This window comes from Engystomops pustulosus, chromosome 4, assembly GCF_040894005.1.
Source record: "Engystomops pustulosus chromosome 4, aEngPut4.maternal, whole genome shotgun sequence".
NCBI lineage: Eukaryota > Metazoa > Chordata > Amphibia > Anura > Leptodactylidae > Engystomops > Engystomops pustulosus.
Window position 1 is genome coordinate 197,184,195 of NC_092414.1, and position 20,925 is coordinate 197,205,119.

Below are 20,925 nucleotides of genomic sequence, written 5' to 3' on the forward strand. Positions count from 1 at the left end.
ACACCAGAATGATGTCTCTTTAAAGCAGGCTCTACCCAGTATGATGTCTCTTAAAAAAAAGTCTCTACTCCTGGATGATGTCTCTTTAATACAATCTCTAATCTAGGATCATGTCTCTTTAAATCAGTCTCCACTCCAAAATAAAGTCTATTTAAAGCAGTCTCTAAATTAGCATCATGTCTCTTTAAACTAAATCAGGATGATGTCTCTTTAAAACAGTCTCTACTCCAGGATGATGTCTCTTTAAAGTTGTCTCTACTCCTGGATGATGTCTCACTAATACAGTCTCTAATCTAGGATCATGTCTCTTTAATGTAGTCTCTACTCCAGGATGATGGCTCTTTAAATCAGTCTCTACTCCAGAATAAAGTCTATTTAAAGCAGTGTCTAAATTAGGATCATGTCTCTTTAAACTAAACCCCGCCCATGTTGTGTTTATACCCACATCCACCAATCAGCAAAATTGTTGAGATCAACCATGACCAATGGGTGCAGAGACAATACTTCCGGGTCTGGAGAGATGAGGCGAGACAGCTGAGATGTCAATGAGAGACAGCCGGGTGTACGTGATGTGACTGCTATGATCAATGTCTGTAGAGGGTCATCCGCAGCCTGAGACTCCCCCGTGCTGATGCTGAGAGTTGTACTTCCACTACGGCTGCAGGTTTTACTCTAAGTCATCCTTTACCTCTATTTCTGGGTGCCATGCCTTCTAGCCACCCATAGGTGTTGTCACCCAGCTTTCCCTGTCCCCTGAATAGTAAATCTCCCTTATTGTTCAGCCATTTATTTAAATTGCCGCGAAAATAGTCTGATTTGCCACTCAGGTGTCTTGGAAAGCAGGGTGATAACGGCGTGATAGCTCTATAAGGGGGTACCCAGCTTTTCTGAGATGACAATGTTATGTATGGGTGGGAATTCATCCGATCCCGAGTCCCTGTGTGTATAGAGCAATGGTCACCTCTGTACTGCGGAAGCCTGACCACCGCCCCTTTAACACAGGGGACTCAGGACCCCCCATTCTGGTGACTGATTTGGCTGTCGGACATTTCTCCATGTTGTTGGTGTGTTGCAGCCATGTCTTCTATTCTGGAGGAGGAGACGATCGCTCTACTAGACGGAGGAGCCCTCCCAATACCAGACAGATGTGACGTGGCCCCTGAGAGCCCCCAGCCCCTAAAACTGAGGCACAACGTCTGTTATATAGTCATGGGGATCCTACTGAACGACCAGGTGAGGACGTGCTATATCCACTATTACTTCTATGTTCCCCAGGTTATAATCACCGCATAGAGGCCATTAAAGGGGCGTTTATGGTTACTGATGGTTAACTCCAAGAGTATATTATCAGAACGATCCAATGATCCCTTTAAACCTTATATTTTCCTGCAGAACGAGGTGCTGATGATGCAGGAGGCCAAGGCGGATTGTCGGGGGAGCTGGTACCTACCTGCCGGGCGCCTGGAGAGAGGGGAAAGTCTGGTGGAAGGTCTGTGCAGGGAGGTGGCAGAGGAGACTGGGCTTCTGTGCCAGCCTCTTACCCTGCTGGTGGTAGAGGAGAGAGGTGCCCACTGGGTCCGATTTGTGTTCCTTGCCCAGGAAACAGGTAGGTATTTCAGGATTTATAAACAGGATGTGGAGGGTTATAAGACAACTGGGTGGAGCAGGAGGAAGCTTCTACAGCCAGTTGTCTTGTAACCAGACAGAGGATGAGACATCGCGGAGCTCCGCACTGTGACCGGTCTGTGAAATGTGAACTTTTTTGTTGTGCAGGAGGCGTCCTAAAATCTCCCTCCTCGGCAGACAAGGAATCCCTCCAGGCGTTGTGGTGGGACACAGTGTCGCCCCTGCCCCTGCGCTGCAGAGACATCTTACGTCTCATTAAGCTTGGCCTGGACTACCGCCGCCTGCCCTCTCACCCGTCTATCCTGCCGCTGTTATGCCCGTCACCCTTCCTGGTCCTGCGGCTGCTCTTCGTCTGTGTCAGCGATGAGGAGATGCAGGTCCTGCAGAGCGCAGGAGACTCCCCACATCTCCCGACTGTGGTCTGCACCAGACGTGGAGGCAGCATCCTGGATCCATTACTATCTCTGCTCCAACATCCCCCCATGTCATGTGGGATCCTAGGAGTCCAGCATCAAGGTGGGGACAGTGCGGACGGGGTGTGCTTTAATATCATGGGGGTCTTTCATGGTCCTGAACCTCCTGTGGTCGAAAAACAGGGTCTAAGTTGGGATACAATTAAGGATGAAGGACTGAAAACCAGACTGCTCCAAGTGCTAAAGAAGAACATCCTGCTGCCTCTATACAGCTGAATCCATGAGATGTCACATGAACCTTAATATTATCTATTCCTCTGTTATTCCTCCTGGAATTGTAGGAACAAATGGGAAATGACTATTCTTCCTGTCACACCAATTACAATCTGTAATGTCCGACCCAATGACAGAGGGAACAGTAGGCCCCATGTAAATTAGCTATACATTTCCAGGAGGAATAACAGAGGCTCTAATTTAATATTATGGGAAATGCAGGTCAGGGGCGCTGACATGTCCTCCTTCACAGCTGCTTGTAACACTGTCCTCTCACACTGTGGATCCTGTGCCTCGATCTTCACACGGGAGACACAATCATTAGCTATAGAGCTGCTGTGCCGCATGTCTGCTCAGTGTACAGAGGTATATACATTATAATCACATGCATGTACAGGAGCATGCTCATACCTACAGCGCGTACAGGAGCATGCTCATACATACAGCGCATACAGGAGCATGCTCATACATACAGCACATACAGGAGCATGCTCATACATACAGCGCGCACGGGAGCATGCTCATACATACAGCGCGCACGGGAGCATGCTCATACATACAGCACATACAGGAGCATGCTCATACATACAGCGCGCACGGGAGCATGCTCATACATACAGCGCGCACGGGAGCATGCTCATACATACAGCACATATAGGAGCATGCTCATACATACAGCACATATAGGAGCATGCTCATACATACAGCACATACAGGAGCATGCTCATACATACAGCGCGCACGGGAGCATGCTCATACATACAGCGCGCACGGGAGCATGCTCATACATACAGCGCGCACGGGAGCATGCTCATACATACAGCGCGCACGGGAGCATGCTCATACATACAGCGCGCACGGGAGCATGCTCATACATACAGCGCATATAGGAGCATGCTCATACATACAGCGCATATAGGAGCATGCTCATACATACAGCGCATATAGGAGCATGCTCATACATACAGCACATATAGGAGCATGCTCATACATACAGCACATATAGGAGCATGCTCATACATGCAGCGTGCATAGGAGCATGCTCATACATACAGCGCGTACGGGAGCATGCTCATACATACAGCACATATAGGAGCATGCTCATACATACAGCACACACAGGAGCATGCTCATACATACAGCGCGTACGGGAGCATGCTCATACATACAGCGCGTACGGGAGCATGCTCATACATACAGCACATATAGGAGCATGCTCATACATACAGCACATATAGGAGCATGCTCATACATACAGCACATATAGGAGCATGCTCATACATACAGCACATATAGGAGCATGCTCATACATACAGCACATATAGGAGCATGCTCATACATGCAGCGTGCATAGGAGCATGCTCATACATACAGCACATATAGGAGCATGCTCATACATACAGCACATATAGGAGCATGCTCATACATACAGCGCGTACGGAAGCATGCTCATACATACAGCACATATAGGAGCATCCTCATACATACAGCACATATAGGAGCATGCTCATACATACAGCACATATAGGAGCATGCTCATACATACAGCACATATAGGAGCATGCTCATACATACAGCGCATATAGGAGCATGCTCATACATACAGCACATATAGGAGCATGCTCATACATACAGCACATATAGGAGCATGCTCATACATACAGCACATATAGGAGCATGCTCATACATACAGCGCGCACGGGAGCATGCTCATACATACAGCGCGCACGGGAGTATGCTCATACATACAGCGCGCACGGGAGCATGCTCATACATACAGCACATATAGGAGCAAGCTCATACATACAGCGCGCACGGGAGCATGCTCATACATACAGCACATATAGGAGCATGCTCATACATACAGCGCATATAGGAGCATTCTATATAGTCAGATACGGGTAATAATGTGGATTGCCTTGTGTTATGTATTTGGAGCATCTTATCCTAAGATCCAATAGCACCCCCTATCCACAGGGCAATATTCTGATTAGTGGACCCCCACTAATGAGGGAACAGGGGTCCCATTCCCTACAATGAATTTAGTGGTAGGTTGAACATGTCCTCTGCTCCATTCAGTGTCTGTATCTCCGGCGGTTCCACAGGGAGTGGAGCAGCGAGGTTCATGCCTGACCTGTGCCCCATTCATTCATTGGGAGCCTCCTCCGATCAGCGTGTTATCCCCTAACCCACCACTGCTCATTGATAATATCTGTCCAGCTCTAACTAACATTAATGAGAACTAACCCACCCAAAATAAATACTTTATAAAAACTATGATTAAAAATCCCTGCCCTTATCCCTAAACGGCTCCTTTCCTTGGCAGCAATGTTAAAAAATCAGTTTGCAAACTTATATGCCTCTCATCTGAGTCCAATCATGTTAAGTGAGTTCTGCATATTAAAGGGGTTATCCGAGTTAAGTAATAATCTAGGGCCAGGCTGGGACGGGCCATTTAAAAATAATAAAGGTGTACTCAGAGGTAGAAAATACAGTGTCAAATGTTTTACACAATACCTTGCTGGAAAACCGAGAGAGCTCAGTTACATCATTGAGTACATCATGTCATGTGACCAGGGTGATGTCATCTTAGGTCTTTTACCATGTAACATTTGCAAAATGTACCCTATCTATGTATCTGATCACAAAAAAAAATCAGAGCAACCTCCATGGATCAGATACACACATGGGGTACATTTTGCAAGTGTTACTGGGTAAAGGACCTGGACATGAAGTGCTCAATGATGAGAAGAAGCATTGAACACGATGATGAGTAGGTAAGAGGAACAGGTCAAGCCAGACATGACCCCTCTGATGCCAGTGAGTTGATTTTATGGGAATTCGAGGTAAACTATTTTTAGCTAAAAGAAGGTTGGCGTTTAGTTAATAGGACTCTATGGGAACCTGTCACTAGCTGTATTCATGAAAAATGTGGTGACAGGTTCCCTTTAAGGAGTCTGGGGAAGACATATTTATTGATATGCGGTTGGGATTGTCTGGATGAAGTGATGTACACAGTCCTGGTCGCCCATCGTGGGTCATAAATAAAAATGATTGTGCCATGGTAATGTCTATGTGACTCTTCTGTAATCTCACTGCTCCATAGGGGGCATCCCTGCTCCTTGTCTTCTAAGGCTATTGTGATATCATATAACTCTGCTGCTGATAACTGATCATTAGGAGACACTCGTGTTCTCCACCAATTACCTTCCGGACAATAAATAGATGGAAAAACAATCCACGTAACACATTTATTTACATGGAGTCGGAGATGTGCTCAGTGGAGGGACGGAAGGGGTTAAAAAGGCACTGTACCTCTATGCGAGAGCCCACCGCAGGGGTGGAAATTTGAATTAAAACAAAAACCACTAAAACGAAATAAAACCCCCACACAGTAATAATAATAATTATGAATACAACAATGTAGAGAGAGGGAGACGTAGCAGAGTGACGGCCGCTAGGGCTGGGGTAACATGGACCCCCTAAAAATCCCTCAGGATAGAACTGGAGTCCCTGCTCCTCCACCCACTAGGGGGAGCCAGAGATTTATAGACATAAGGCACAATAGGGGTAAAGCGTCTTAGTGTCCCCCTGAAGCTATTGCACTTTGATCCATGGCTATTTCCAGGTCACATGGTGAGGGGATGGTGGGTGACACAGGACGCCGCCGCCAGCTCCTTGCAGAACTCCTCCAGGACCACCAGTCCTTTACATAGGGTTTCATGTCCCAACCTGCAGAGAGAAATACAGTAGATTCATGACGTGTGCATAGAGCAGCTCTGGGGTGTGATATCATTATCATGGATTCTATATCCATATATACAGTTAAGCAGAAAAATTGAAAAACAGCAGCACAATCTTAAAAATAAAAGAACTTCGGGTGCTATCCTGTTACTCTCAACAACAGAGTCCAATAGTAAAATGAAGAAAACGGCAGCACTCCCTTTAAGTGAAAAAACTGTGTGTTATTCCATCCTATGCAACGTTTCAGCTGTATCCCAGCCTTTCTCAAGCATTGTGTGAAGTGTTACAAACAGGTATAAATAGGCCCATCACAGTGACATCATCAAGGCAAAAATTAGCATATCAGTAAAAAAATATATACAATCGCTGTGTAAAAACAGTGTAATACAAGTAGCCAATGACAACAATAATACATTGCAGTGTTTTCTGGATAATAACAAGTAGAAATAGTGAAATATACGTGTAACATACTTGTCCAAGATAATTAATATATTCAATCACCTGTGCAAAGGTAAGTGAAGACTTTTCTTCTTTCTTCTAGATCACACATCACTTTTTGCACTTATATGCACTTCAAATTATCTAGAAGAAAAAAAATTTTTGGACGGACCCCTCCTGACAATATGTACCTGGTGTTTGTATATTTATCTATTGTATATCGAAGCTCATTTTTGTATGATATGGTATGAGCATAGGTGGTATCCTACATACGTTTTCAACATTACGTGTGCACTAACTGACATTCACATTGGATACTAGTGGTCACTGGGGCTTTTTTCCCCATTGCTCGGTGCTACTAATGGGACGAGTCTTAAACCGTCTCCACTGTTCAGTGGGCTCTCACTCTACACCGGTACCATTCTTCACTCGGTTTGAGTGGGTTGATACACTGTGACCCATAATTTTTGTAGTACCTTGTTCACACTCGAACTTTCCATGGCCCATGTTTTTGTGATTACACAGTTATCCCCCTTGTGCCACTTATTTTGGACATAGTGACTTAGGTCACATACTTACCTGCGTTTTCTCTAGTAGCTTACCACCTTTAGCAATCGATTGTCCTTTGTTGTACCTCATACGGACTAAAATTACCATAACGGGGATAGTCATTAGATTCAGAAGGTTTAACCTTATCTAAGATGGCGTTTACACTATTTCCTATGCGCATGCGCCATAATAGTGTCGCGGCCCGGACCCAAGATGGCGCGCTCAGACACATATACCGGCTTATACGCATGCGCCACATATTGGTTAGATCTTTAGCGGAATACGATACTACTGACATGCGCAGTCGCGCATTTCTGACGCGATCTGCATCTTCTCACATTGTATGGTCAGGAGGGAGTCTTCACTTACCTTTGCACAGGTGATTGAATATATTAATTATCTTGGACAAGTATGTTACACGTATATTTCACTATTTCTACTTGTTATTATCCAGAAAACACTGCAATGTATTATTATTGTTGTCATTGGCTACTTGTATTACACTGTTTTTACACAGCGATTGTATATATTTTTTTACTGATATGCTAATTTTTGCCTTGATGATGTCACTGTGATGGGCCTATTTATACCTGTTTGTAACACTTCACACAATGCTTGAGAAAGGCTGGGATACAGCTGAAACGTTGCATAGGATGGAATAAAACACAGTTTTTTCACTCAAAGGGAGTGCTGCCGTTTTCTTCAAATATACAGTTAGTGTCCGTCTATATATGGAGAGTTACATCTCTGGGGAAACACCCACAGTGTACGTCCAGCGGAGGCTGGCGTTGGAAGCCATATAGTTGCATCCATCTCCTGTAAGTTATTATGGCCTCCGCTGAGCATACGCTGCTCTCCAGCAGAATGATACAGTGCAGAGTCTTGAGCTTTTCATCCAGCATGTGCTGCTGGATGCAACTGAGGCAAAAAGGATGCCCCCACCTGCCAGTATACACCTATGGACACATATAGCAAATACGCTGGAATCTTTCCTGATGTACAGACTATTCACGTGCCAAAACAAGATATGAAACCAGTGTAACAGTTTAAATCAACCCTAAGGGTATCAGGTATGTGCCAGTGAGATTGTATATTATATAATGTGGAGGAATATATACTCACGGCTGAACTGGAGTTTGCCCCAACAATTGTCTCCTCACCAGTAGCAGCATCTCCCGAAAATTTGATACTCGCTGAGATCGCTGAGCTAAGTCCGCAACCACCTACAAGTAGGGAGAGATGAGAGAAGGAGGGGGCATCATCACATGAATATTCTGGGATTGAACATGATGATGGGTGGGAGTTTGACCGCTCGGACCCACATTGATAACAAGAATGGGGGTCCTGTTACACCTAATAAGTGGAGCTTCAGGATTTAGCATCCTAATGAATCTAATACATTGAGATCCTGACTCTGGATGGTGGACTGTTCCTGGATACTCACCCGTACGAGTACTGAGAAGAGGGTGCGTGCTCCCGGGGCCAGGCTGATGAAGGGATTCAGAAGATATTCCTGGATGTGTGGGTGAGGGAAGAGGGCGATACGGGTGAGCAGGGAGGTGACCTGCAGATTCACTTCATATGGCTGAGGACAGAAGATTGGATACACATTACAGGACTTACAGATGTTATCATGTACTGCAATCCTATGTTATCTGCTATCACACAACCAAGGAATATATAAGGAAATATTCTGTGTCCTGGGAGCTCAGCCCATGCCCCTCTCCTCCTCTTTGCTGTCCTATGTCTGTCTGTAAGATAACCGGCTGCAGCAGGAGCTTCCCGTGTCTCAGCTCGGTCTACAGCAATACACAATGAGACTAACCCCAGGCAAGGCTCCAACCCTCACAAAAATGGAGATTGATGATTACTTGTATCATTTACTTCTACATTGTTCCTTTAAGGACTAGTTAGACCTGGTGCCTATAAAGCAGGGGTGGACTATAGTACAATCAGCGTGAAGATCCACACTTTTACATGGAATAGATAAGATGCACAAGTTATAAAGACTTAAAACCAAATTCTATATTAGAAATACTGAAGATGATTCTCCATCAATCTGCCCGGTTTCCTCTATTAACATGATGAATAATGAGAGATAAGTCTTTAAGCTTCCTAATACACGACAACTGCTGTGACCGCAGAGAATGATCACTTATACAGGGAGCCCATTACCTGGTCCAGTATACTTCCTAAGCGATCCAGCAGAACCTGAAGGAAGAGGCCCTCGTAGAAGTCTTCCTGCCCGGAGGCACCTGTACTTAGTGGTTGTGGTGACTGCGGCCATCCCCAGGATGAAGTATACTGACAGCAGCTGCGGTACTGTGTGGGCAACAGATAAGGAGGTCACTACCACTGCCAAACCATGAATCACATGACATAGCACCTCAGTCACAGTTCAGGAGGTGCTACTGATTAGGAGTGGTTTCTGTATATCTGTAGATATATGGTATAAACAATGTGTTCACAGCCGCAGTGAAAACTACCTACTGTATAGATATCTCACCTGTACCAGAGCATCCTGCAGGTAAGTGTCAAACCCCGAGTCCGAAGATTTCATCTCCTCTGGGACAAGTGACAGGAAACTGGAAAACACAAGATCCATGACCATCCATTATACTCCTCCACTTTTATCATTTCCCCTGGGTGTTACACCTCAGTCCCTGATCTATGTCCTCACCTCCTGACACTCTGCTCCGTTCCTGCAGATTCTGCACCTCGATCCTGGTTTCCATTATTGAGCCTCAGACCTGTATCTGGAAAGCCGTCTGTGAAGTAGGGGTCTTCTTCCAGCTCACTGTGGGGGATACGTACAGATTATAACATGAGAGTTCATCAGAGTGTCACCCCTGACGATGCCTTTTTTGGTGATATGTGTGCGGTTCATCCCCTCGACCCTCCATGAATTCTAGGGTTACTAGGATAATGTAAGAGGACTATTGACTGTCAGTATACTCTTTGTACTTCAGAATTTCTCTATATACTGAAGTCCTACATCTCTTGGACAGCCACCAACAATATGATGGGTGACATTTCTTCATTTTGAGGGGAGCTGGTATACTGCTGCCAGATGGGTATTGTATCTGGAACAACATTGTATCATTGGGACATTCAACAATTGTGGCCCATTTTATAGACGCTTTTCATTGTTATGTCTATTGGTGTATTTTTCTATAAATAAATAAATATGGAGGGGCATATTTATCATATGCTGGCGCTCGCGGCCCGCCGCTGCATTTTCACAGCGGCATACATCAAGAGGTGGACTTTTCAGATATGAAAAGCTGCCCAACTCCCGGCACGGCCGCTCCCTCCACTCGGCCAGCCACTTCCCCCCTTCACGCTCCACTGGCGGATTGGCAATAATCTAGAATTTGCGATTATTTTCACTGATAAATATGCCCTGAAGTGTATATGAGCCCTTGGTTCCATATTTTCTTAGTCTTTATGGCATTTTGAGTTTCTATTTGAGATACAAGTGGCTTACAGCCCCTTTTCTATACAGGAAGTGTGGTGCCAACCACTGACAAATTATATTGTGATGTATGATAGCGCCTCAAAAACACACTAGCTATTTATATGCCACTTTATCAATGAGGCTGCTTTATTACATTGTGTGCACATTTTTCAATAAAACAGTTAAAAAAACCCTTCTGTTCTTGGAAAATAAAACTGTGGCATCACCTTTCTCATCAGAAAGTGTGATTGCGAAGCTCCGCTGATGTTGGGTGTTGCATTTCAGCATAAGGACGTGTATAGAAATGCTGCTACTTACTCTGTGCCTTCAAAAGCTTCGCCGTCTTGTACTCGGCTCTCCTCATGGCCCGCAGACAGGTAGCCCCGGGTCTCCAGGTTACGCAGCACCAGACTGTACACGCAGGTCTCCTGGGGTAACTGTAGAATGTCCTCGAAGAGCCGCAACGTAGTAAGACTTATCTGTGTAGACAAAAATCACCAAATGTCCCAAGCCTCATCACACAAGACAAGCACCTTAGGCTGTGTTCACACATGGCACCTGGATTGCGATTCCAAATGCAAGTCAGATGGAACAAGGAGGGACCTGGCCCGATTGTATATGGGTCTCAACAGAAACGCATGCAATTGGTAACAAGCACCCGGTATTTTGCGTGTAAACAATGCAATACACTGGGAGCTACTTACTGATCGCATGCATTTCAATGTAAAGGCGTATGCGATCGGGCCAAGCCCCAACCACGTACATCTGCATTGGGTTTCTAAATGCCATCAAATGGTACATGTGAATGCAACCAGAATGATCATCTGAAACATCACAGGTAAAAGTAATGGACCCTTGGCCTGACATGTATGTGATAGGTAGCTGGACTTGTTACCTCATCAGACAAGTGGTTACACCTCTGGATGAGCTGAGCCCGCAGCTGTGGTGCATTGTCGCTCCTCTTCTCCGGGCCTCTGTCTTCTCCCAGTAGGAAGGTGACAAGTCTTTTGGTTAGCGGGGAAGGCTTCAGTCGCTGGAGCACTGCAGAGAGCAGAGCTGTGCTACGTAGGATATGCAGCTCTGATCTGGAGGGGGGCAGAACGAGGCACGGTGATTATCTAAATCTACATTATCTCTGCTGCTTCACCTACAAGTCCAGCAATAGACACTTACACATGGAGAAGCTCCTCTTGTAGGATCCCTCTCAGGTAATGATCGGTTATGGCATCTGCTATGGTCACAGCAATCATCTATGGATCAACAGCAATGGAGATTAAGGAAACCACCAGAATATGGGACTATCCTGTGTGATACAAGAGCAGGGCTCTCACCTCCTGGGACTCCTTTAAGAGGTCATTAAGATATTCCACCCAACACAGAAATCTCCTTACAGCTGACACCTCGGGAGGCACAGCGTGGTCCTCTTCACTGCTGACCTCAGTCCTGCAAAGCATAGCAGTGTGAGAAATGAGGCCCACAGGGCAATGTGGGTGGCATGCATTAACCCCTTGGTTTCTGACCTCCAGTCTGTATCCTCTGCAGCTGTGATGTCACACGGGTGGGTGCTCAGAGGAATCTGGCTGTGTAGCTCGCACAGACGTTGTACCGCATGCTGGCTTAGGTCACTCTGTGCAATGAGACGTGCAGGACCCTCCTGCTGAGCCGCACGCAGGACCCCCAGGAGCGCCTCTCTGGCGCGCACCGCCAGCCGGCCTGTCTGTGACTGAGAGAAGCAAAGCAAATTCCTGATTTTATACAAATTTTCGTCATCTAGTCTACTAATTCTCCTTTCCCTGTAACTTTCTCCCCCCCGTAATGTACCCGGTAACTGTAACCGTTGTTGAAGTAATCGTTAACAGCCACCAGAGCTAGGGGTAGCGATGTAATAAGCAACCTAGGCGGTTGTCAGGGCACCTAGGCAGCGCACAGCACCCTCTTGTCACAACATCTTGCAGTACCTTAATAATCTACTAATGCTAATGATGGGGGAGCTGTAGCAATGACGGCCGCTAGGTCTTATTTTCCAGAGAAGGCCTTTAATAAGCGTGAAAAAAAAAAAATCGCACTAGATCTTATTTTTGGCGGGGGTCTTATTTTCAGGTAAACACAGTAGTTAGTGTAACATCGGAAAGTAAGCCTTTAGTAATGCAAGATGGACGTTAACCTACATTGTACAGTACCAGAATGTATTTTGTGTATGTTTGTACCATGTAACTTTAACACTAAGTAGCAAGCACTACGTACCCCTAACTGTATGTAACATTACGCCTGGGCACTATGCACAAAAGAATCCTCCCCCCCCCACGGATCAATAAAGTCATATTAACTTATCACATTCTAGATCTCATCCCTTTTCTTTACGATATGTGAAATTAGGTCCAAATTGTCCCCATATTTTATCTCTAGTGGCCAATCCCCAGCAGACCCTTTGGCTTTCTATGATCCACAGAGGTTTGTAAGAGGGAATAAATCTTGTATCAATGTCTTTCAGAAACTCATATAGGCTGGAGGTGTTGTGCAGTCCATGTCCGCTGTAAGCAATGCACATACACAATTTCCATATGAGACCGAGCTACAGCCAAAAGACAAAATTGTGTCCCTTTTTTGGAAAACAGAATATTCTTTGTTTAAGGACACATTAAATTCTTCAGACAGATGCGTATGTCATAGCCATTGACTGACATACTCCATAATCACCTATTAAGGGTAGATACATCTGGCCAAAAACCTGCCTCTCCACCACCATTTCATGGAAAAACGGATGCTGCGATTTTTCTTCTCATGGTCTGAACGTCCATTAAAGAAAAAAAAAATTTCTATTTATGTGGCTACTCACGCGCCCATATAATATATATAAATGTAAAATATATGGACACGTGAATAGCGTATAGACATGAAAAATGCCAGTGCCACTGCAGACACTGCAAGGCAGACTGAATTTACTCCTCGCTGTTGCATCTCATCTTATTCTCATGAGGAAATACACAGAGCTTTGCAGATGAGTGATGGATGAAATGAAATGGTTAAACCATTAAACAGACGTTAATGAACAAACAGACCCGGACAAGTTAGGGTGATGCATGCGTTTTTAAAACGCATATGTTTTTAAACGGACTGAAAACACATGCTTTAAAACGGTCCAAAAACGGCATGTGTGGCATCACCCTTACTGGGAGAGTGCAAGTGGGCAGTAGGGTGGGAAAGTTGGTAAGTAGTCAGCGCAAGAAGCTCCAAGCATCATGGCAAAATTGGAGCACTAAAAAATACTACCAAAATGAAAGGAGCTATAGAAGGTGAAGGTTACCTGGCACAGGCACAGTCTCAGCACGGCTTTGAACAGGGACTGCTTAGGTTTCTGTTTCTTAGATCCTGTAGCTCCTTCGTCCTCGTCTCTCACATCACTCTGTAATATAGAAACAGAGCAGTCACTAACCCGGGGAGTGTCCTACGCACCTCCCTGTGCCCAATTCACTTATCTCATGTGCTGTGCATGATCACTGAGCCCCGTATTGCGAGCACTAGAATGGGGGTCTGCAAGTGTCTCTGATGGCTCAAAATGTATGGATGAAGCAATCCAGGACGACTACAGGCCCCTACTGTGCTCATCACAAGGGACAATATTCGCCTATGTACAGGATGCATTGTGGGAAAACCACTTTAGGAGAGATGTGTCTTGTAGAGGTAGCACTAGGCATGTGTCTGGGCATGTAGGTACCTCCAGGACATGGCAGAGCAGTGACGGGTCCTTCTCTAGTTTGCTGCAGATAGAAATCAGGAACTGCAACTCCTCCTTATGAGCTGTGACCCCGACAGCGTCTCCACCAAGTGCGATGAGCTTCTGTAAACCAAAAGACAAAAGTATCACAGGAGCGAAGGAAACCGCCGGCTTATACAGGACGACCATCATCCAATTGTCAATTACTGCACAAAAATGTGATCATGCACCAGCTACGCAGTAGGTGTATCCACCATCACCCTGGCACTACATTCTTCCCTCTACTATCCTCACGGATTCCGCACATATGAGGAGACGGTGTACACTGAAGTAAAACCTACCTGCACAGGTCGGTGGACATTGATATAGTGCAGAAGGGGGCGCTGCACCTTGGTCAGGAGTCGGCTGAAGAACACGAGGACCTGCTGTCTCATGCCAGGGGGGTACTGTGGGCAAGAAGACAGATACCAGAAGGTTACAACAAGCACGTGATGAGTGGGATACAATTCTGGAACATTTTTTCTTCCAAGTCACATTCACACGACCGTCAGAGGGCCACAAATTTGACGGCAATGGCCCCCAGGCTCGGTACGGTGAGTACAACGCGTGCTCACCGTTCTGTCCCATGCCCATAGCATGCTCTATCTTTGGCTGTAAGAATAGGTGTACGGCTCTATTTGCTATGGGAAACATTGTAGCAGTGACTACGATTTGATATTTATATGGATACAGTTATATTGTGGCTCAGTGCTACCTCCAGGTAAGTAGACAATGTATACCTAGGTATGTGTGCAGGTATTATCAGCTCCCCCTGTACATGTATACACTGAGCCTTCCAGTGTATGTAAATCACTACCTCGGCTTTAGCCAGGGTGCACAGGGTCTCCAGTATCTTGTGCTGCAGTAGATACTCCATGCAGGGTCCTGTAGTGCCCACAGGTCCGGTGTCATTTCCATCTTCAGGACCCTCTTGTGTTGCACATTCACTTTCCTCATACACAAGGATGTCCAGAAGCTGCCGGAGCCGCCATGGGATGTCCGTGTTACGTGCCGGACACGACTCGTCTGCAGAGGAGGAGAAAGTTAAGTGAATTCTCATAAGATCACTGGATTACAGATCAGCAGTGCTTTTTACAGATCCTTGCATTATATATCAGTACATAAGGAGTCCTGCGGTCGGTCCTGTGGTCGGTCCCTGAAAACCAGCCAGCGCACGAACCAGGACCAAGGTTGTGCGCCTCTAGCCTTCGCCGAACAATCAGTTGTGTAAGGTTAAGAAAAAGTGACAGCAAATGTAAAATTTAGAGAAATAGTGAAGGCAGGAGAGTAGGGTGTGAGCTCACTTACCGGTCGTCTCCAGGTAGTACTGGGTGACCCCCTTCCAGTGCTGGATGAAGGACTGTAGCAGGTCCTGAGACGGTTCGCGCTGGAAGAATACAAGAGAGTTCATTGAGAGGATTACATTTTAGGCTCCAGCATCCCTGCTCCAGCCCGGCACCTCCTGCTCCAGTCCGGGACCTCCTGTTCCATTCCAGCACCCCTGCTCCAGCCCGACACCCCTGCTCCATTCCAGCACCCCTGCTCCAGCCCGACACCCCTGCTCCATTCCAGCACCCCCTGCTCCAGCCGACACTGCTGCTCCATTCCAGCACCCCCTGCTCCGGCCCAGCACCCCCATGCTCCGACCCAGCACCCCCCTGATCCGACCCAGCACCCCCCTGATCCGACCCAGCACCCCCCTGATCCGACCCAGCACCCCTATGATCCGGCCCAGCAACCCCCTGCTCCGGCCCAGCAACCCCCTGCTCCGGCCCAGCAACCCCCTGCTCCGGCCCAGCAACCCCCTGCTCCGGCCCAGCAACCCCCTGCTCCGGCCCAGCACCTCCTGCCCCAGCCTTTTGTCAACATGGCGTTTCCACCCGACACCGCTGCTCCATTCCAGCACCCCCTGCTCCGGGCCAGCACCCCCATGCTCCGACCCAGCACCCCCCTGATCCGACCCAGCAACCCCCTGATCCGACCCAGCACCCCCCTGATCCGACCCAGCAACCCCCTACTCCGACCCAGCAACCCCCTGCTCCGACCCAGCAACCCCCTGCTCCGGCCAAGCACCTCCTGCTCAGGTCTACCACCCCCTGCTCCAGCCTTTTGTCAACAGGGCGTTACCACAACCCAGAGAGGAGGTGCTGGAGCGGCAGTACATCAGCTGTTCCCAGTCATCGGTGCCCGATCTTACCATGTCCCCAGAGGCCGGTTTTATGCAGCAGTATGACAGGGCAACCATAATCTGATCCATGATCGCCCACCGCCCTGCAGGATGGCATGAGCGCTGCTTCCCAATCTAATGTCACTCCCTATGGCTGCCGCTATATGAGGACATTCTCTATAAATGGTTATGAGGAAACATTGGCTAATATTGAGGGCACAGTCTATGCTTGGCACTAGATATGAGAGCACACACTATGCCTGGCACTAGATATGAGAGCACACACTATGCCTGGCACTAGATATGAGGGCACACTCCAGGCCTGGCACTAGATATGAGGGCACACTCCAGGCTAGGCACTAGATATGAGGGAACACTCCAGGCCTGGCACCAGATATAAGGGGAACCCTCCAGGCCTGGCACTAGATATGAGGGCACACTCTATGCCTGACACTAGATATGAGGGCACACTCTATGCCTGACACTAGATATGAGGGCACACTCTATGCCTGACACTAGATATGAGGGCACACTCTATGCCTGGCACAAGATATGAGGGCACACTCTATGCCTGGCACAAGATATGAGGGCACACCCCAGGCCTGGCACTAGATATGAGGGCACACTCTAGGCCTGGCATTAGATATGAGGGCACACTCTATGCCTGACACTAGATATGAGGGCACACTCTATGCCTGGCACAAGATATGAGGGCAAACTCTATGCCTGGCACAAGATATGAGGGCACACCCCAGGCCTGGCACTAGATATGAGGGCACACTCCACGCTTGGCGCTGGATATTAGGGCACACTCCAGGCCTGGCGCTAGATATGAGGGCACACTCCAGGCCTGGCGCTAGATATGAGGGCACACTCCAGGCCTGGCGCTAGATATGAGGGCACACTCCAGGCCTGGCACTAGATATGAGGGCACACTCCAGGCCTGGCACTAGATATGAGGGCACACTCCAGGCCTGGCACTAGATATGAGGGCACACTCCAGGCCTGGCACTAGATATGAGGGCACACTCCAGGCCTGGCACTAGATATGAGGGCACACTCCAGGCCTGGCACTAGATATGAGGGCACACTCCAGGCCTGGCACTAGATATGAGGGCACACTCCAGGCCTGGCACTAGATATGAGGGCACACTCCAGGCCTGGCACTAGATATGAGGGCACACTCCAGGCCTGGCACTAGATATGAGGGCACACTCTAGGCCTGGCACTAGATATGAGGGCACACTCTAGGCCTGGCACTAGATATGAGGGCACACTCTAGGCCTGGCACTAGATATGAGGCCACACTCTAGGCCTGGCACTAGATATGAGGCCACACTCTATTCCTGACACTAGATATGAGGCCACACTCTATTCCTGACACTAGATATGAGGGCACACACTATGCCTGGCACTAGATATGAGGGCACACACTATGCCTGGCACTAGATATGAGGGCACACACTATGCCTGGCACTAGATATGAGGGCACACTCTAGGCCTGGCACTAGATATGAGGGCACACTCCACGCCTGGCACTAGATATGAGGGCACACTCCACGCCTGGCACTAGATATGAGGGCACACTCCACGCCTGGCACTAGATATGAGGGCACACTCCACGCCTGGCACTAGATATGAGGGCACACTCCACGCCTGGCACTAGATATGAGGGCACACTCTACGCCTGGCACTAGATATGAGGGCACACTCTACGCCTGGCAATAGATATGAGGGCACACTCTACGCCTGGCACTAGATATGAGGGCACACTCTACGCCTGGCACTAGATATGAGGGCACACTCTACGCCTGGCACTAGATATGAGGGCACACTCTACGCCTGGCACTAGATATGAGGGCACACTCTACGCCTGGCACTAGATATGAGGGCACACTCTACGCCTGGCACTAGATATGAGGGCACACTCTACGCCTGGCACTAGATATGAGGGCACACTCTACGCCTGGCACTAGATATGAGGGCACACTCTACGCCTGGCACTAGATATGAGGGCACACTCTACGCCTGGCACTAGATATGAGGGCACACTCTACGCCTGGCACTAGATATGAGGGCACACTCTACGCCTGGCACTAGATATGAGGGCACACTCTGCGCCTGGCACTAGATATGAGGGCACACTCTGCGCCTGGCACTAGATATGAGGGCACACTCTACGCCTGGCACTAGATATGAGGGCACACTCTACGCCTGGCACTAGATATGAGGGCACACTCTACGCCTGGCACTAGATATGAGGGCACACTCTACGCCTGGCACTAGATATGAGGGCACACTCTACGCCTGGCACTAGATATGAGGGCACACTCTACGCCTGGCACTAGATATGAGGGCACACTCTACGCCTGGCACTAGATATGAGGGCACACTCTACGCCTGGCACTAGATATGAGGGCACACTCTACGCCTGGCACTAGATATGAGGGCACACTCTACGCCTGGCACTAGATATGAGGGCACACTCTACGCCTGGCACTAGATATGAGGGCACACTCTACGCCTGGCACTAGATATGAGGGCACACTCTACGCCTGGCACTAGATATGAGGGCACACTCTACGCCTGCCACTAGATATGAGGGCACACTCTACGCCTGCCACTAGATATGAGGGCACACTCTACGCCTGCCACTAGATATGAGGGCACACACTATGCCTGGCACTAGATATGAGGGCACACTCTATGCCTGGCATTAGATATGAGGGCACACTCTATGCCTGGCACTAGATATGAGGGCACACTCTATGCCTGGCACTAGATATGAGGGCACACTCTATTCCTGGCACTAGATATGAGGGCACACTCCACGCCTGGCATTAGATATGAGGGCACACTCCACGCCTGGCATTAGATATGAGGGCACACTCCACGCCTGGCATTAGATATGAGGGCACACTCCACGCCTGGCATTAGATATGAGGGCACACTCTAGGCCTGGCACTACATATGAGGGCACACTCTATGCCTGGCACTACATATAAGGGCACACTCTAGGCCTGGCACTAGATATGAGGGCACACTCTAGGCCTGGCACTAGATATGAGGGCACACACTATGCCTGGCTCTAGATATGAGGGCACACACTATGCCTGGCTCTAGATATGAGGGCACACACTAGGCCTGGCACTAGATATGAGGGCACACACTATGTCTGGCACTAGATATGAGGGCACACACTATGTCTGGCTCTAGATATGAGGGCACACTCTAGGCCTGGCACTAGATATGAGGGCACACACTATGCCTGGCTCTAGATATGAGGGCACACACTAGGCCTGGCACTAGATATGAGGGCACACACTATGTCTGGCACTAGATATGAGGGCACACACTATGTCTGGCACTAGATATGAGGGCACACTCTAGGCCTGGCACTAGATATGAGGGCACACTCTAGGCCTGGCACTAGATATGAGGGCACACTCCGGGCCTGGCACTAGATATGAGGGAACACTCTAGGCCTGGCACTAGATATGAGGGCACACACTATGCCTGGCACTAGATATGAGGGCACACACTATGCCTGGCACTAGATATGAGGGCACATTCTAGGCCTGGCACTAGGGAACATTTGCTGAATCTCTGGACTCGTGATAGACACTGTCTGTCCAGGATCCTGTTCACATGAGGAGCTCCAGTCCAGAACCGCACGGTGACACGTAGCACTGGAGGGCCGCCCCCATCATATCCCCCCGTTGTCACGTGACCCGCTGTTACCGGACGGCACCGGGGCTGTGACGTAGTAAGATAACTCACCGTCTCCACGGCCTGCTGCAGCAGCGCTCCCAGGCGGCTCCACATGGTCCTCTGTGCCTGCAGTCAGTGCTCGGTCTCCGCCATGGCGGCCCCTGCTATAGGCTAGGCCGGAGCATGGCGCCGTTACCCCCGGTTCAGGCCTTGCTCCGGTCACCGGTATTTCCTGAATAGTTCCCCGTCCCTCCCTCTCCCGCTCCGCCCCCTGTACACGCAGGGCTGTGCACAGGCCGCCATGTCACTGCTGCACCTGTCTATGAGGCATCTCTACTTCTTAGTAACTTTTTCAGTCACTTTATGGGGGTTCTGACTTGTTTTTTGTGAGACCGGCTGTATTTTTGGAGTACAGCAAGTGTGAGGGGATGCAATCCAACAACCCTATCTATTCTTACTGTAGCCTAGTGTGATAATTTGCTCTATCACAGACGATAACCTTTGCATTGCAGGGTCGCCCCACATTACCCACCTTTTTCGACCCGGTCTAAAGGTGGCACTCGGCATTCAGATCCCTAGAATTTTCCTGCTTTCAGTACATTGTCTTCTAGAACAGGCCGATATATCGGGTTCCCCAATAATTATTACAGATAATCAATGTCATTCACTTCACCAAATTTAATATTTGGACTGATGCATACGCATCAATATTCCCTACTATTCAGGAATCGGATCGGATCTGAGTTCTCTACAGCTTCCTCCTGGATATGTAAAAATCATGTTCATGAGTGAG

The 20,925-nt window shown here is 48.2% G+C and overlaps 2 protein-coding genes across 4 annotated transcripts; one reads left to right on the top strand and one right to left on the bottom strand.

Annotated features, from left to right (window-relative positions):
* Nucleotides 1-477: 477 nt before the first annotated feature.
* On the top strand, nt 478-5,543 carry NUDT18 (nudix hydrolase 18). 2 transcript variants are annotated; one of them, XM_072149360.1, is made up of 4 exons: nt 478-562; nt 1,076-1,233; nt 1,393-1,606; nt 1,774-5,543. In XM_072149360.1, exons 2-4 carry the CDS (start codon nt 1,078-1,080, stop codon nt 2,313-2,315), a joined length of 912 nt encoding a protein of 303 aa, XP_072005461.1. In that variant the 5' UTR covers nt 478-562; nt 1,076-1,077; the 3' UTR covers nt 2,316-5,543. The 2 variants fall into 2 exon arrangements, with proteins under 2 accessions (XP_072005461.1, XP_072005460.1); XM_072149359.1 differs by having other exon boundaries at nt 486-664; nt 1,774-5,542.
* A 1-nt stretch (nt 5,544) lies between these two features.
* FHIP2B (FHF complex subunit HOOK interacting protein 2B) lies at nt 5,545-20,396 on the bottom strand. 2 transcript variants are annotated; one of them, XM_072149358.1, is made up of 17 exons: nt 20,202-20,396; nt 15,563-15,641; nt 15,072-15,280; nt 14,557-14,661; nt 14,216-14,338; nt 13,805-13,903; nt 12,021-12,223; nt 11,832-11,943; nt 11,674-11,750; nt 11,396-11,585; nt 10,819-10,979; nt 9,724-9,840; nt 9,550-9,628; nt 9,219-9,365; nt 8,488-8,628; nt 8,166-8,266; nt 5,545-6,044 (listed from the first exon to the last, which is right to left on the bottom strand). In XM_072149358.1, exons 1-17 carry the CDS (start codon nt 20,244-20,246, stop codon nt 5,942-5,944), a joined length of 2,091 nt encoding a protein of 696 aa, XP_072005459.1. In that variant the 5' UTR covers nt 20,247-20,396; the 3' UTR covers nt 5,545-5,941. The 2 variants fall into 2 exon arrangements, with proteins under 2 accessions (XP_072005459.1, XP_072005458.1); XM_072149357.1 differs by lacking the exon at nt 20,202-20,396 and adding an exon at nt 16,452-17,774.
* Nucleotides 20,397-20,925: the final 529 nt, after the last annotated feature.

Bases quoted from the DNA above. Each gene is read 5' to 3' on its own strand.
- NUDT18 (XM_072149360.1), top strand. From the start codon at position 1,078: ATGTCTTCTATTCTGGAGGAGGAGACGATCGCTCTACTAGACGGAGGA. The intron at 1,234-1,392 runs GTGAGGACGTGC...ATTTTCCTGCAG, and splicing joins GGATCCTACTGAACGACCAG to AACGAGGTGCTGATGATGCA. The intron at 1,607-1,773 runs GTAGGTATTTCA...TTTGTTGTGCAG, and splicing joins GTTCCTTGCCCAGGAAACAG to GAGGCGTCCTAAAATCTCCC.
- FHIP2B (XM_072149357.1), bottom strand. From the start codon at position 16,511: ATGGATCAGATTATGGTTGCCCTGTCATACTGCTGCATAAAACCGGCC. The intron at 12,224-13,804 runs GTAACCTTCACC...TGCTTCTCTCAG, and splicing joins TGAGACTGTGCCTGTGCCAG to TCACAGACAGGCCGGCTGGC. The intron at 8,267-8,487 runs GTGAGTATCCAG...CCCTACTTGTAG, and splicing joins TCTTCTCAGTACTCGTACGG to GTGGTTGCGGACTTAGCTCA.